Source organism: Chanodichthys erythropterus, chromosome 9 (genome assembly GCF_024489055.1).
Source record: "Chanodichthys erythropterus isolate Z2021 chromosome 9, ASM2448905v1, whole genome shotgun sequence".
NCBI classification, from domain to species: Eukaryota; Metazoa; Chordata; class Actinopteri; order Cypriniformes; family Xenocyprididae; genus Chanodichthys; species Chanodichthys erythropterus.
The window spans coordinates 17298901-17317275 of record NC_090229.1 but is presented as its reverse complement, the minus strand read 5'-3'; the positions used below and the strand labels follow the sequence as shown (position 1 = coordinate 17317275).

Sequence of the window (18375 nt, the reverse complement as noted above, 5' to 3'; positions counted from 1 at the left end):
ACTTCACACTATAATGACACATGGTTTGCAAAAAAACTAAAATACAAAACAACACTTGCAGGGCTGTCATCTCCTTCAATTTAGTAAAACATGGAAATTTAATAATGATTAAAAAAATGTGCTGAACTCCAATTCCATGCCAAAACACTCAAAGATACTTATATGAATGTCCATAAGAAAACCATTTAGTACATCATACTAATTTAATCATGACAGTAAATTTGAATCAACTAATTTACACAGAAAGCTCATTTGAGTCATTCACTAATTAATTAGGGAGCCAGATCAAAAGCAATAAGAGCATAACGCTTTTCAGACGGTCCTTGTATTTGTCTGAAAGTGGGATCTTAATTGCTACACACGGCTCTAAGCAGAGCACTAGCGGTGGACCCTTTTCAGCTTAGCAGGGTGTGCTTTATAAAGGTGACATTTGCCCTGTAAGGCTATAATCTAAAGTAGAACCCCAGATGACTTTGTCAGTTTTTCCCTCACAAAATATGGTAGAGAAAATCCCTCATTTAGAAACAAAGAGCTTTGAAGAACTGATGTCATTTGGTGTCATCCCAGCCTCTCTAAGCTAATGTCAGATGGAAGCTAGAAATGAAAGTACTTCCATGCTGAAACACTTCAGAAAGGGGTTCTGTAAAAAAACGTGTGGCATCAGAGCACATTTTCAGTGCTCACTCTTGTCTTGCACATGAATGGCTTTTCAAAATATTTCACATAAGAAGCTGACATGTAAATTACCATGGATAAAAAGGGACCTGCCATATGAACCGGAGATAAATTAACCTTTGGTTTATAAAAGAATACTTTATTCACCATGTTCTCAACTACTCCTGCTCCAGATGTGAAATTTCTTTCAATATTACAACATAAACGACTGAGTTTCGTTTGATCAGTGAGTCTTTAATCATCACATTAAAAGCTTTGACTTGTCTAACTTATTCACTGTGTCCTTGAATGCCACGAGTCATGCATGAAAATGCTCACTTTTCTCTGTTAATAAATGTAATTAATCTATCCCTTTTGGAAAATAAAACAACTTAAACCAGGTCATAGGTGTATTGAGCTTTAACTTTAAAATCTTAAAAAACAAAACAGCCTAACCAGCTTAGAAAGGCAGGGAAACAAACCATAAAGCTGTTTGTCCAGCAGGGATATAGTTAGGGTTGGAAATCAAGAACCACTGATATATTTATGACCAAATGATTTTCATTAGGTTTGATTCTGTTAAGGTTTCTTGGCCGTCTACATTCATAAACTGATATTGTTTTTGTTAATATGTTTATATTTAAGTAAAGTATAGTCCAATTACTATTAAAGTACTAAAAGAATCATACAATTTCCAGCCCTGGATAGAGTTTATATAATATTCATAAGCACATCAAATAAAACCAACCTTGAAGATTCTGCACCATCTCCAGAAGTACTGGTGTCAAAGTTTGACTGTAGTTGTGGAAAATGTCCAAGAAAAGCACTTCCGTGCACGGCTGTAAAGATATTGAGTGAAACAAAAAGAAACAGGGTGTGACAAGAGCGTGAGGGAACATTTGATGCAGGAACAACATTTAAACACAAACATTTACCCACCAACACAAACACATGGAAGACAAACCATCTGGTTTTCCATGGTATCCATCACTCTTGCCAACACAATCAATAGTTTGCATTAAAGAAGGGGTCAGGGTACGAGAACTGACTCAGCGGCCTTCAGCATCTGTTATTACAGGCTGTGACACTGACCTCCCAGGGGAAACAAGGAGGTCAAATATCACACCTTTGCAAAGTGTGCCAAGCTCAACATTCACCACACATGTCAAATCATATGTTCTTATGTCTTCAGGAAATCTGACATAATCAATACGGTTCAGGATAACATCAATAAGGGCAGGTACCTGGGCTGGCTATGGATGATCACAGAGAAAAGACTTTTTAAGTAGGGCTGTGCGATTAAAAATATCAAAATAAAACCAAAATGGCGATACGAGAAGGCTGCAATTGAATTAAATAAATATATGCACTATGTTTCAGAGTGAGGTGCAGCACAGCAGTTCTTGTCAGTGTCTCAGTTCACAATACATGCTACTCTATACAAAATAATCTCTACATCTGCCATGAGTTTGGGTCATTTATAATGTGCATTTGGGAACACAACATGCAGCAGCCTTCTTCTTAAACTTCTAATGAGAAGCACTTATAAAAAGCTGTTGTCAAAAAAGTAGAAGCCCCAAGAAGACCCAATGTATTTTTTTCTGACAAAAAAAATAAAAGCCTGATGGTTTAACATTTGAAAATGAAGAAATTAAAACAGCCATAAATATTAATTTTATAATTTTCAAAGTTGTAATGTAAAAATAAAATTATTATTATTTTCTTAAATACACTTTTATAGAATATATACACATGAAATAATACCTATATTATAAATATTTATAATTTATGGTTTGTTGAATATTTTCATTTATCATTATTAGTAACAACAACAATAACAATATGATACAATATGACTCTTTTTATAGTCATATTAACATATAAATCACAAAACTTTAGCCAAATTTTATAGCCCAAAAAACAAGCATAGCAAACCTGGAGCTTTAAAAACAACAATAATAATTTCTTAAAAAATTGCTAAAAATCCTCCAGACCTACAGCCAAGTGAAAAATACAGTAAATGGCAAAGTATTAGTTTAATTTGATGCAGGGGCTTTGACATCAGCAACAAAAAGTAAAAGTAAATTTTTTTGTAAATAAAAAATAATAAAATTAAGCTTTTGCTATCTTAACGCACACTTTTATTTTTAGTTACAATTTATTACTTTAATATGCCACTGTTTTTTACTATCCATAACAATCATAACAGACGTGATTTTTGGTTTGTAACCAACGAATTGAGATCTACTGCTTTAGACTGATGTGCAACATTCATATTGCTTTCTAAATATTTGCACTCAGAGGACAAAAAAACACTATTTAAGCCCAATACATAATTAAGACATTCCCTTTCGAAATTACCTGAAGGTGAAATGATTCCACAGCAGTGTTTTTCAGTGAGTAAATGACAAATGTGATGTAAAAATGCTACTCTTGCCTGAGGTTATAAGTTTAGTCAGCCAATGTCATTTTAAACCCAGGACATAAAAGCCACATTAAATAGGCAGCCAGATGTAATGCAAATCAAGTCGCATGAGGGCAGTAACAAATGACCTTGTAGAGTCACGGCACCCCTATGTAAATTCCATAGAAATGAGACAGACCCCTGATTCTTTTTAACTCAGTTGCTTTGCATTTACTGACATTTCCGTTGACCTTGGAATACATCTTTCTGTAAGGTAGTGTACCAAAAGACAGTCAAATGGAAATGTTGCATATGCAAAAAGCAGTTTTAAAAATTATAATTATAAGTCAAACTAAATTTCATAGAGAGAGAGAGAGAGAGAGAGAGCTCACTTACCCGCAAACTATACTTCCAGGAGCCACCACCTGTCTCTTCCACAGCTGAAGAAACAACAATAAACACAACTTGTCACAACATATATCAAGCACTTTAAAGGGATAGTTCACCCAAAAATAACAATTCAGCCTGTTATTCATCTTCATGTCATTACAAACCTGTATGACTTTGTTGAAAAATGTCCTGTCCACTCATTTCAATATAATGGGACTGAAGGAGGACTGAGGCTGTCAAGCTCCAAAAAGCAAAATCATCCTACTCATGCACAATATTCCAAGTCATTTGAAGCCATACGATAGTTTTGTGACAAACAGAGCAAAATTTTAGTCATCATTTACTGATAATCTTCCACTCCATTGGCTGGTAACCATTTCGACTGGATCATTAAGTTATTGAGCGGAATTTCTCTCATGAACAGACCATTTTTATGATTCATTTATAGTGCTTCCTTGTCATTTTAGAGCTTGACAGCCCCAGTCCACATATATTTTCATTATATTGGCAAGAGTGGCCTGGATATTCTTCAAAAACTCATCTTTTATGTTCCATGGAAGAAAAAAAAAGACAGTTTGGAACAACACAAGGGCAAGTAAATGATGAGAATTTTTCATTTTCTGTTGAACTACACTTTCAACCTTCACAACTTATGAAAGAATTTTTTTTTTATATCAATCAGGCAGCCTTTATGAGAAATCATATCCTGGTTCCACACCATGAATGTGGCATGATTCTCTCCTACCATGATCCAATCAAAAAGCAGGTCATTAAAAGAGATAGATCATCTCTAGTCACCTTATGTTCCTAAGGGTTGGTCATCAACAGGCCAGAACAATTCCATCTGCTGCTGAGTCACTGAATTAATCGCAATTACGTTGCCTTGACAGCAGGACCCCTGGACGATTCACCAACTGGCATTGCCAATGCCAAAAACATATCACTGGACCACGGCAGTATACATTAGGAAATGACACCAGCAAAGTACACCAAGAGTTTTTAAATGATGGCCAATTATACTTTGTGAAGCCCATTTCCTTGAAAATAATTACATCTTTAATTAATCCAGCAGTTACGGTTCAGCATCTCTGGGCATGACACAACCCAGAGCTTGGATAACTGACAATAAAGAGCAGCTTCTTGGCTTCAAGTTCATGTGTAGTATCTTTTGTCATAGCTACTTTCACCTCAGTGATTCATGCATTCAGGTTATTCTGTCCTCTTCCTTGTTGACAGGTTGAGCCATATATGGTCATCATTAATGACCACCTGTGGTTCAGTTTGTAGCCCTAAAACCCGGAAAAGAATGTACTATGGGATTTTAGAATGACGATTTTCAATATTTGAGTAAATTAAGGTCTGTGGTTGACATTACTCAAAGAATAATTATACATTTAAGTACTAAGTAATAGACTTGGACCAAATTTTAATTAGTCGGTTTAAAACTCCACAGCGAAGTCAAGCAGTTTGTGATGGTCAGATCATTCCCACGTCTGGTCCATGTGGTAATTATAAGTGTATTCACACTAGCAGGTTTGGTTGAATTAAAACAAACTTTGATGGGATTGCTCTGTTAATGCAGTTCAATTAAAGTCCCCCTGAAATCAAAATTTAAGTTTTTTTAGCTTTTAGTATGAATATGTTAGCCTTAAGGTTATGAATAAGCTGGTGTGTTCCAAACAATGACAAAATTTGCATTTAGGAGATATAAGCATTCAAATCTTACAGTCTCTCACTTCCATTAAAATGGATCACAGATTTTCATGACATCACATCGCACTTCAGCTTCTCGTCAAATCTTCGGTCCAATCAAATACTATCTAGAATCTGAAGTTCCGCCTCCTCCTACACTCTTATGTCACATAGTGCACTATATAGAGAATAGGGATCGATTCAGACAGTGTAAACATGCTTTCCTCTGGCGAGCTGTAACATAAACGAAACACTACTGGCTATTTCAAAAAAGAGGCGGGGCTGTTTGATTTATCGCCCTGTCTTCCTGTTTCAGTTGAAATTACGTCAACACACTGAATAATGCTGTGCGTTCCAACACTCTTCAGTGGGCTTTTAAGTGTGATTGCTGCCATCCGAATCCTGGTGTGCACCAAACAATCGGACAAGATCTCTGAAAAGTTGGGTCTTGTTCCACTTCCAAATTAACTCTGGTGTGGTTCGATTGAAATATGAATGCAACACTGACCAAAGACATCTAAAACACCCTAAAAAGGACAGAAAGCTGACCTGTTTTTTCTCGTCATAGGAGCTACGGTGCCCAATACAGTTCCGTACAGGCACCAGAAAGGCTGTCTCCTTGCAGCAGATCTTCGCTGCCACTGCCACTGTTTAGACTCCTTTACACAATTTATAAAAGTTTCACGGGTTCTCTACTGGTCAAAATACCATCATATACTGTACACATGCACATAGAACAAGTGCATTCAGCCCAAAACACAGCATTGTTTTGGATGTTCATTAAGGTACATGGTAAGCGAACCAGAGCTAAATGTATTATTCCCATTTTGTTTGCCAGGACCAAAAGAACCAAGAGAAACAAAGTACAAATGTGAACACCCTATATGTTGGGCAGGGAACGCAAGCGTTCACATATCATTCATCAAACTCAAATATGGTTAATCATTTGAAATATGTAGAAGCCTAACATTAGTTTTTTTTTTTTTTTGTCATGATATGACCTAGAAGTTAACACACATGCTGCAGTGATACACAGCTGTGGCTCGCGTTTGGGAATTCAGTTAGATTCTTTCTTGTGTACCGTTTCTTCTCCCCATCTCTACTGTCTCTCTCTAATGAAATGGCAAACAGCCCAGAAAAACAAAAGCAAAAAGTTTCACCGCTTTAGATATGATATTGAGTTCATAATTCACACTTACCAAAACTCTCAGGGTCTTCTTCCCACATGGTTAGCTCTTCCTCTGTCAGCAGAAAGTATTTGGATACCAGTCTCCTGCCGATCTCTGTCAGCGTTTGGTGTGTAAAGAACGCGGTCTTAATTTTATGAGCCTCCAGGCTCTCTGGTTTACTGTCTGGAATGCATATTGCAACATCACTTTAATATACAATTATCCACATAGTAATGCTTAAGATATTAGATCATTCATTAATATGTCTCATGCGCTCCTACAGTCCATTAGTAAGGCAATAAAACAATGAAATGGGAGGCATTTTTATATCAGTTTACCTCAATCTCTATCTAGGGAAACTCAGTCATGACTGAACAGCCAGATTTCATTATGAAACATCTCATCGATTCGCTCTTGCCCTCTACCAACTCAGAAATGTCCTTGATGTGTTTAAAGGCTGTTATCCATTTCCTATTTCGAATAAGCTTGATCTTTAAAATGGAGGCTCGCCATGCCAAAGTCATTACACGGGCTGCTGATGGGCTGCCTACCTTCGATGTTCTTGGCAGGTTTGTAGGCATCGTTTTTGACAATCATCTTGATGAGGTTCATGCACTGTACAATAAAACGCTCGAAAACAACCCCCTCGCCAGCCTCGGTGAACACGTAGCTGACTGCGAACTCCAGCGACCGCTGAATAAGGGGGATGAAAGGGCATGGGTGATATTCCAGGAAGTCCAGCAACTAGCAGAGAGCATTAGAGAAGACGTTAAACCACAGTTCAAGAGTTCGGCATGGCCCACAACATCTCAAGTGTAAGATTATTTCCATTGCCCTCTTAATTGACTGAACTTTTAGACTTACAACTTTGGTGAACAAAATGATGGTCTTCTCAAGCTTTTCTCTGCAAAGACTGCCGGGTCCAACTTGTCGGCCTGCAAAAAGTAGACGGAAAGATTGAAATCCTATGCTTCAGTTTCTCTGTTTAAGGAATAGTTTCACACAAAAATAAAAATTCTGTCATTATTTACTCATGTTTACTCATGTTGTTTCAAAACTTCAATGACAAAAATCACCATAAAGAATCATAAAAGTGGCCCATATGACTTCTGTATGTGGTATTTGAGGAACAAACTGAAACTCAAAGTTGTTACCCACTGAAAATCTGATCTATCTCTTTTTAGCATGTTTATGATAGTTCAAAACTTGTCTGAATAATTTGTTCACATATTTGACTGATCCATTTCTCGAGTTCAATTTACTGACTCAATGACTTGCTCACTTGAGGGGAAGATTATCTGGGAATATAGACTTTTGGTTTGTTCCCCACAAAAAGTTACTAGTTTGCTTCACAAGATTAAACACAGAAGGTGTCCGAACAACCTTTATGATATCTTCATGGTGCTTTTTTGTCATTTTGGAGCTTCATTTAACTTCATTACATGGTTTGGAACAACACAAGGATGTGTAAATGATGACAGAATTTTAATTTTTAGGTAAATTGTGTCATTAAACGCATCTTATACATAGTACAAATTTACTTATTGTGATTGATCATAATAGCTATCTATGCAAAATAGAAAAAATAATTGTTATCAATGGAAGCTTCTTTCCGCTAAATCATCTTCCGCCACGGAATAAAAACAAAAAAGGTAACTGAAACTTATCTAACAATTCTGACTTTTTTTCTTATAATTACCAGTTTTTATTTTGCAATTCAAACTTTATAACTTGTAATTGAGTTTATCTCTCACAATTCTGACTTTTGTCCTCAAAATTGCAGGATAAAAACTCACAATTTTAAGCTATAAAGTCAGAATTGTGAGATAAAAAATTCGCAATTACCTTTTTTCCATGGCGGAAACAAGCTTCCATACTAAATCAGTCAAACGAAAGCCAAAAATTAGAAAATGAAAAAAGCAGCTCCTCGAAGCAGCCAAACGGCGGAAACTAATCTGTTTCCTTGCAAGTCAACACTCAGGACAGCATGATACAGTGTGATAGAGAAGGGTAACCTTTCAAGGGGATTGGGCATCAATTTCTCAGTGTGGAGAGAAATGAAGAAATGAATAGAACCCAAAAAGCTTGGATTATATGAGGGACCTTATCTGGCCCAGAGTTGATATTTCACATTCTGTTTGCTCATAAGCTAAGTCTCTCATCCACGCCGAAATACCAACAGGCCGAATGGAACCTGACCTGCGGCCCAGCCAGGAGAACATATTGCCTATGATATTACCAGTAGATAACAGCTTGCTGCTGTCTCATCTGATGACATATAACTCATGCAACGACAAGCCTGGGAAAAGCAGGCCACAGTGTCTCCAGGTGAAGCCATGCAGATATGGCCTTATTGTCTTTTGCTTTAGCAGAAATTTAGTTGGAGCCTTTGAAGTGGTGATCTTTCAAAAATAAATTAGTTCAGCCTTTGACTATGCACTCTATACTCTAGCAATAAAGAACCCCAGTCCATCAGAATTAACCTTGTGATCTCAATCAGAAATATCTAAAAGTTATTTTCGTACAAACCTTTTTTACTTATATAATTTTTTTTTGGATTAAACTGCAGAAAAAGATAATATTGAAGCACAACGAACCTGTAACATTTCAAAATGCACAATCTGATATAAATTTAGGCTTAATAATGAAAAAAAAAAATGTATTTGTATTAAATTGACAGTCAAAAATGAACAGGAATATTTTTTCTTTACCTAATAACAGATAATGAGCTCTGTAACCTTAAAACGTGGCTGTTATCTCTGGATGGGCTGAGGATTAAAAACTCCTACAGGCAAAATGTTAATTTCTCCTAAATGGCTGTTTCTCTAAATCCAGTTCCACTATAATATCATACCACTTTATTGTCCAAATGGGAATAGCTTTGAATAAAATTTAATTGTAAAAAAAAAAAAAAAGTCTAACAGTGCACAGTGGGGAAAAGTCTTTAAATCTTAGGTGCTCTCAGATATTTGTCCTTATTAAAAAAAAAATGTTACACAAAGAAATGAATAGTACTGAAAATGTTTAAAATCATGTATCTTCATATGCGATTACTCCTGTCAGACAAGTAGCCTAATAAAAACAGTGATATTTTACATGAATTCGGTTGCCTCATGGCAGTTGACATGTTATCACATAACTAGACAAATGGGTATTGGACCTACTTCATCTCATTAACCTGCTGTTATTGGATACTTTTGCTGGCAGAATGAATTAATCATTTAATCATTTTTACAATGGCATCAATAACTGAAAACTTTGGCCAGCACAACAAACTAGAATTTACTGAGTGCACCTTTAAATTTAATATATCTAAACTATTGTTCAAAAGTTCGGGGTCAGTATGTTTGTATTTTTTTTTTTTTTTTTGAAAAAATTCAGTAAGTATGAATTTTTTTAAATTTAATCAGCAAGGATGTGTAAAAGAGATAAAAATTGATAATTTAAAATTATTGTTTTACAAAAGATTTACAATTTTTTTACTAAATGCTGTTCTTTTGAACTTTCTATTCATCAAAGAATCTTCCATAAAAAATATTAAACAGCACAACTATTGATAATAATAAAAAACATTCCTTATTATTAAGGAACATTTCTTGAGCACCAAATCAGCATATTATGATTTCTGAAGGATCATGTGACACTGAAGACTGGAGTAATGATGCTGAAAATTCAGCTTTGCATCACAGAAATAAATTACATTTTAAAATATATTCAAATAGAAAACAGTTATTTTAAATTGTAATAATATTTCACAATATTTCTTATTTTACTGTATTTTTGATCAAATAAATGCAGCCTTGCAGACTTCTTTCAAAAACATTATCTTACCAACCCCAAACTTTTGAAAGATAGTGTACATCAAGTGTTTACAAGTCATAAGATTTACTAAAGCCAGGTTACTCTTTACGATTTTGGCCACATTTTGGCTGTCTGAGGCAAATTTTGTAAATCATATAAGATTCCTCTGATCCTAGACCAAAATTTGAAGTCTTTGATCGCTAGTTTGACATGTTCACCGACAGCCGATTAATGACCACTGCAATCACATCTTACCTCCAACAAAATTCTGGCAGTGTCTGAAGATTTGAAGCATAGTCCTGCAGTGTGGCTTCTTTTACGACAACCGTCAACTCAATGACGATATCAATGAGACAACAACAAACCACCACTTGCACCACACTCACATCTTTTTTTTCTTTAAGAAAAGTCTTAATCAAAATTTTGTTTGCTAGCCATAATTTCTATCCCGCATGTAGTCACCCAACTTGTCACAGATTGATCACTTAAAACCCTGGACGAGTCATCTTGCTTGCATCCGTTTTTAATGTCTCTTGACTGCCGTACAGTCTGACATTAATGACAACTGAGATCCTACAGTGTGACTTGGCTTACAGCCGGGATCATGTTCGTACAGTCTGACAAGCAACAGTCTTAAAGGAATATTATAAATCGCACAGTGTGCAGCTGGCTTAAGACAAAAAAAAAAAGTTTCAAATTCCTACGTCATTGGAAAAAACTCAAACAATCCTAAAAACGGTGTTACACTATTGTTATTATAAAACAAAAAGCATGTAATACTCACAGCATTCTAGAAACTGCTTTAGCCTCTCGAACACTGCATTGAGGAAGCCCTAGGGAAAGAGAGAGAGATAGTAAATGAAACATCGGTATCAGGTGTGGTTGGCGACTTTGAGATCATGCCGCTGACAACATCTAAGTTTTCATGTTGAAGGCAGATTTGGCAGGAAGCCCCAGGCAATCTTAGGTTGGGGAAGGACAGAATGTTTACGTGACGTGTCGGAGGAGAGATTTAGAGAGTGCCTGCCGTGCCAGGATACAGTCCTAGAACAGTTGTTAAATAAATGGAACCAGTTCGATCAGCACGGCACAAGTAACACTCTGCTGGCAGATGTAAATTTCTGCACCACAAACAGTAAATTACAGCAGTAAATTTGCTTTTAACACTAGAACTTTTCAGTCTATAAACAATGGGATAACTGACTGTCATTTTAGTGGTACAAATGAAGTGAAAATGCAACTGTGTGCATATTAATGTACATATACCGTTGGTTTCACAGACAAGGCTTAAGCCTAGTCCCAGACTAAAATGCATGTTTGAGCCGTTTTAACTGAAAGTAACTTGCACTGACATATCGTAAAAATGTCAGTGCCATTGTTTTGTCTCAAGATGCACACCAGTAATGTTTTTTTCTGGTGTGCGTTTATAAAAGCTACTTAAATTAAAGTCTAATCCTGGCTTAATCTAAACCCTGTCTGTGATACCAGACCTAAATTTCTTTATCCCTTAAACTTGCACTACACACAAAAAAAAAGGATATATCCGACATAAATCGCTCATCTGCAATGCTCTGCATTCAAGAATGAAGAAAATTTTGTGTATATATATATTGTGTATATCATTTTTTACCTCTAATACACCACTATGTCCAACTTCGTTAAGCTTCCGGCTAGTGAGGTCTGATCGCGCTCTGACAACGGAAGTGATGTCTCGCGCTCATTGAAGTATATGGGCGAAAAACGCGTTTTTTGACCTCACTAACAGGAAGCTGAACGAAGTTGGACATAGTGGTGTATTAGAGGTAAAAATTTTATAAAATAATGTTCGGTTTCTCGCACAAACCGATCGTTTCGTGTCTTAGGACATTAGTGTGTCGTCACGAGCCGCAGGTTTTAATTTTGATTTGTCTAAGCAAGTTTTATTTACTGTTATAGTTGAAGTTCCCATCTACTGCTATTATTTGACTGACAGACGGCACCGGTTGCAGTTAAAAATCATAATTTGCGTTCGACTGAAGAAAAAAAGTCACCTACATCTTGGATGCATTGGGGGTAAGCAGATAAACATCAAATTTTCATTTTTGGGTGAACTATCCCTTTAAAATATGTCAGTGCCAATGTTTTGTCTCAAGATGCACACCAGTAATGTTTTTTTTCTAAGGTACGTTTATAAAAAGAAACACTTAAAGGTGCCCTAGAATTAAAAATTGAATTTATCTTGGCATAGTTAAATAACAAGAGTTCAGTACATTGAAATGACATACAGTGAGTCTCAAACTCCATTGTTTCCTCCTCCTTATATAAATCTCATTTGTTTAAAAGACCTCTGAAGAACAGGCGAATCTCAACATAACACTGACTGTTACGTAACAGTCGGGGTGTACGCCCCCAATATTTGCATATGCCAGCCCATGATCGAGGGATTACACAAGGGCAGCCAGTATTAACGTCTGGATGTGCACAGCTGAATCATCAGACTAGGTAAGCAAGCAAGGACAATAGCGAAAAATGGCAGATGGAGCAATAATAACTGACATGATCCATGATATCATGATATTTTTAGTGATATTTGTAAATTGTCTTTCTAAATGTTTCGTTAGCATGTTGCTAATGTACTGTTAAATGTGGTTAAAGTTACCATCGTTTCTTACTGTATTCACGGAGACAAGAGCCGTCGTTATTTTCATTTTTAAACACTTGCAGTCTGTATAATTCATAAACATAACTTCATTCTTTATAAATCTCTCCAAAAATGTGTAATGTTAGCTTTAGCCATGGATCATAGCCTCAAATTCATTCAGAATCAAATGTAAACATCCAAATAAATACAATACTCACATAATCCGAGGCATACATGCAGTATGCATGACGAACACTTTGTAAAGATCCATTTTGAGGGTTATATTAGCTGTGTAAACTTTGTTTATGCACTGTTTAAGGCAAGCGCGAACTCCGGGGGCAGAGCGCGTGCGATTTAAAGGGGCCGCAACCTGAATCGGCGCATTTCTAAATATGCCTCAAAATAGGCAGATAAAAAAAAATTTATAAAAAATCTATAGGGTATTTTGAGCTGAAACTTCACAGACACATTCAGGGGACACCTTAGACTTATATTACATCTTGTAAGAAAACATTCGATGACACCTTTAAATATCATAATTGAACTAAGGCCTAATCCTGGCTTAGGCTAAACCCTGTCTGTGAAACCGGGCCTATAATTCATATAAATGTATACAATACATCAATATGTATTTATCAAAACATTTTATAAAGAATACATTGTATATGTATAAACAGTATAAACAGTAGCTAAATGTCAGAAGTATTTTTTCATATATAAATAAGTATTAGGTTTTATATCATTTAAATAAATAAAAATAAATGTACAAAATAAAATTATGTATAAATATATATAAGTAATCATTAGTTTTAATATATATATAAATAAATTATTTGGTTACACTATAAGGTGTCATTGGGCCTAGGATCACTTCATGCATTTTTACTGATTAATAGCTACATAAATGCGTCTCGGCAAAACGAAAATAAATCTGATCTTCAATTCCCATGCTATATGCAAATTTAACAGAGTTCACATCAGTCAAAAGCAAAAGATATGAGATGCAATTTATTTATCATCAGCTAATTTCAGATCAAAGACCGCAAAAGGAGAGAAAGTGGCATCAGCACTGCTAAAAATCAATTAGTCTCAATCCTTTTAATGAAGATGACTGTGTTGAGTTCAAGAAACTGAACTTTCAGTTTCATTTGCCTCAGTTTGCAAGTCGGCTTGCTGAAGAGATACTCAGCTACTGACCTGCGGCAGGCCATATCTGTGGCGAAAGTGATATTTCCTTCTTAACTTCTTTTTATGTAATATATTGATGTTCACTTGTTTCTTATGCCATTTGCAGTGGCTAACATATAAGCTCCCTGTGATAACAAATCTCACTGGTGGCCAAACTACCTGTGAAGTCCACTTCGGACACTGGGCATCAGTCAAAGGCAGACTGAAGATGCTCTGTGTTTGATAGGGATGGAGCAACAAGCATGAGGAGGATTGAAAAAAAATGGTTATTTTATGGCAGTGACTACCAGGCTTTGAGTTGAAAGACGACATTAAAGTCCAAGAGACTCCAGAGAGACAAGAGAGCAACAGCCCAAGCGGGAGAACACGGTTTCTCTGTACCTTGGTGGTTGATTGATAGCCAAAGGCAGCAGCTCATTGAAAATATTCTCTTTTGAGTTGTCTTACCTCCAGAAGGGATCAATAATGGTGCCATCATCATTTTCTTCACCAGAACTAATAAGCTCAAATTCAAAATGTCAGTTGCACAGGCTCCAAAAATGTAGTCATCCTGACAGTCTAACAAATGGACTGCAGGATCAGGGGTTTAATAAAATTAAAAAAAAACTTTGGAAAAGGGAATAAATGGAAAAATATATTCGTTTTGAATATACTGTGAATATTCGATATGCACCACCACATCCTATACAGAAATATCCTCATATACTATGTTCATAGGAAGTATTCTTCCTTTGAGACTAGCAAATACGTGTAAAATCTCAGCGTAACATCTATTACATCAAATATTTTTTTGCATTGTTGCATTGCACTAATAAAGCTATAAAACTTTCTTTGACTCATTGTTTCCTGCCAATTTCAGTTGTTTTTTTTGTTTTTTCCAAAAACTCATTAAGGTTTAGGAAGGATCGCAACAATGTAATTTGAAAATTATCTCTGATAAGCCAACTCCCACAGATGCATTAAAAGATGAAGGCACCATATGGGCTTCCTGCAGGGGCTGGCTGCACTTCAGCGTGTGCTTTGTGTCAGCAAATTTTCCTCGTATCCAGATTACATTGTGACAAAACTCTCTTTTAACTCATTTAAATACAACAAAGTGAACAAATAATTCACTGTTATTTCTTATGTGTCAAAGCAAGGCAGAAAATGTGTTTAAAGTAGCGATTTTCTAATGTTTTACGCATAACTACCTCAGGATATATGTAATGCATTAAATATTCACACTGACCTATTTTTTTTATCATCCCCTATCTTCCACTTGAGAATGGGCATCTCATTTATGTGCAATGATTTATTTTTAATGTCAGAACACTAACATCATAACCCTCAGGTTGATTTTACTTGCAAACAACTACTCAGTTTCAGAATTTAACCTGGCATTCCTTTGTTCCTTTGAACCGCAGTGAGAGCAAATGGCATTAGTTACATATACAGTCAAACCAAAATTTATTCAGACACCTTGAACATTTCATTAATTAATACAGTTCATTCACTATAGTGTAAAAAAAAAGGTAATAAAATATGACAAGATGTCAGAGTTAAACTGCCAGAAAAAAATAATAATCTTAACTATTTGTTAAATAATTTCTTATTTCTTGGGCTTCACTTTTTGACTTTCTTTGTGTCTTGGGATTTTCCCATTGTGCACATCATGCACCTACCTAGACAAAACAAGTAGTAGTAGTCCTTGAACAAACTGACACTCTCACAGGCATCCAGAAGTTGAAGACACACACACATTTATGCACATACATTTCTTATTTGTTATTATATTTCTTGAAATGCCATACATGGTAAGGTTTGATTCTTAAGTCGTATGATTGGATGCTCAAGCCACCCTGGAGATTGTTGTTTGACCGATGTCTATAAATATGACCATTCTTCCTACATAAATCTGGGAATGCTTTGTACCACACTTGATCTGTGTCTGCTTGGTCATTGCTGCTGCTGCCACACATCACAGGGGTTGAGGCGCCTGTTTCTAATCTGATGACTGAGACTACAAATATTCTACCTATGATTGAGATTTTAATCTAACATTATGTCAGATAACACTTAAGAAAAACACAGTCAGGTCAAAGTGTCTGAATAATTTTTGGGTATAAAATGTTACATATAAAATGTTATATTGATTTTATAAAATGGGTACCACACAATAAAAATGTTTCATGCCATTAGATGGTGGCAAAAACTGTCTTTATGAGTGTGTCAGTCAGTAGCGAAGACTTTTATATTGAAAAGACTGAATTGTTTTGAAAATGGAACAAGACGCAACTGACAAATGCTTTGACTAGCACTGTTAGTCATGGGAAAACCCCTTAACTGTTAAAATGACAAGATATTGCAGTGAACATTTAAACAGTTTTTATTATGAACATAGGACTGACCTGAAGGAAATGCTAAATCTGAACGCAGGTAATAAACTGAATCAAGGACAGAAACTAACCGTTTTATATTTTATATATATATATATATATATATATATATATATATATATATATATATATATATATATATATATATATATATATATGATACACCATGTATTTTTTGTAATACTCAAGAGCTCACCATGACTTCCATGTTGTTATGCGGCTCATTGAATCCATGCACAGTAAGCTTCCGAAGAACTGCAAGTGGAACAAAACAATCAATGCAAAACCATAGATCTTAAAGATTTCATTTACCAATTAAATTATTTAAATTATTTATATGCTAAATAAGGGAAAAACCCTTAATATAACCATACATGATTAGGCACAATAAATATAATAGTTAACTTATTTCACTCACTTATTTCACTATTTTACTAGGATTTACATGAATGGTTAAAAAAAAAGTGTATATCGCTAGTTTTAAAACTGCTTACCATTTCTTTTAATGTCTTTTAAAACATCTTTTGCCTTCACTAACACATTCAAAATTATCCTGCAGAACGACTTATTTTTAAAAGTACAAATATTCCATGTATTCTTTCAGTTAATAGTCATAAATACTACACTGGTAATAATTACACAAATATAAGTATAATAAGTAAAGTAATTATTCAACTCAAGTAATAAAAAGTAATTAAAGGCAGTACTGTTTCAGTTTTTAAGCCTAACTCTCTGTTCATGTTCGATTGCAGAGGGCTTAAAGCTACAAAAATGATCCAGTCAAGAGCAGTGAGTGGTTTGCAACATTAACTCAACCAGTGACTGTGCTTTTAGTCTGCTTAAGTCTGTAATCTACAGTCGTAGGCTGGGAAATTTTCTAAGAAGCATAAGTGTTTTAGCACTGGCTGTGTGTGTGTGTGTGTCTGTCTGTGTCTGTGTGTGTGTCTGTGTGTGTGTCTGTGTCTGTGTCTGTGTCTGTGTCTGTGTGTGTGTGTGTGTGTGTGTGTGTGTGTGTGTGTGTGTGTGTGTGTGTGTGTGTGTGTGTGTGTGTGTGTGTGTGTGTGTGTGTGTATACACCTTTTAGAGAGAGGAGAGTACGCTCCAGGGAGCTAAGAGCAGTCTGTTGGTCTCCAGCGTAGATTTGCTGTAGGAATGTGTCCGTGTGATGATTCCACAGAGAGCAGGCAAAGCTATAGATGCTTGATGCCAGCTAAAAAAAAAAAAAAAAAAAAAAAAAAAAACAGAAGCACAATAACAGAGGGTCTAAATTAGCATTTTGTGATGATTCATAGGAGGCATTAACATAGACAGAGCTACAATTTGATTGAGATATTTGGCAGATATGCTTAAAGTCTTAGCTGCTTCAGTGCATCTTTGATATGATGTGCCCACTATGCTAACTTTACTTTGGTGCACCAAAGACCGATAAAGCCAGTACCCAATGCTACTACTGTGCATAAGCAGCAGGATTACGCAAAATGCTTTTCTTCATGAAGGAGAAAACCACATTTTTACCTGCACCTCTGGATGCTGTATCAGCTCTTTGATGATTCCTGATGTAATTTTTGAATTTATTTCCTTATCTCTTTGCTATCCCTTTACTTATAATATCAGCTAATATTTGTTAAGAAAGAGAGGGAGCTTTGCAGATTCATTCATCATACAGTTAAACAAAAAGAAATGAATGGGGAAAAAACAGAAAACAAAAAAGCTGGAAGAAATAAGATCTGGAAGAAATAAGAATAGAAAAAAAAAAGGCATTGACATGTAAAATCAGGAAAAAAGTTCACAAAAAAGTTACTTTGACATCAAACTAAATTAATAATAATAAATTCAAAATATATACTCTGTTCAAAGGTCAGTAAGATTTATTTTTGTTTTTAAAAGTCTTTCATCAAGGCTGCATTTATTTGCTCAAAAACAGAAAAAGTACATTAAATATTATTATAATTTAAGATATCCGTTTTCTATTTTAATACATTTCAAATTAGTATTTTTTTTCTGTAATGGCAAAGCCTCACTTTAGTGGCTATTACAAGAGTCTTCAGTGTTTCATGATCCTTAAGATTCTTCTTTTTGTTT

General features: G+C 35.3%; 1 protein-coding gene across 2 annotated transcripts in view; it reads right to left on the bottom strand.

Moving 5' to 3' along the window:
- ipo11 (importin 11) overlaps positions 1-18375 on the bottom strand; it is a 178353-nt gene that overhangs the window by 122953 nt on the left and 37025 nt on the right. For both annotated transcript variants that reach the window (XM_067394838.1, XM_067394839.1), the window contains exons 6-13: positions 17371-17503; positions 16490-16548; positions 10895-10943; positions 7174-7244; positions 6861-7053; positions 6340-6492; positions 3455-3498; positions 1403-1493 (exon numbers count right to left, since the gene is read on the bottom strand). In XM_067394838.1, coding sequence (XP_067250939.1) covers positions 1403-1493; positions 3455-3498; positions 6340-6492; positions 6861-7053; positions 7174-7244; positions 10895-10943; positions 16490-16548; positions 17371-17503 — 793 coding nt within the window. The remainder of the gene's footprint in view (positions 1-1402; positions 1494-3454; positions 3499-6339; positions 6493-6860; positions 7054-7173; positions 7245-10894; positions 10944-16489; positions 16549-17370; positions 17504-18375) is intronic.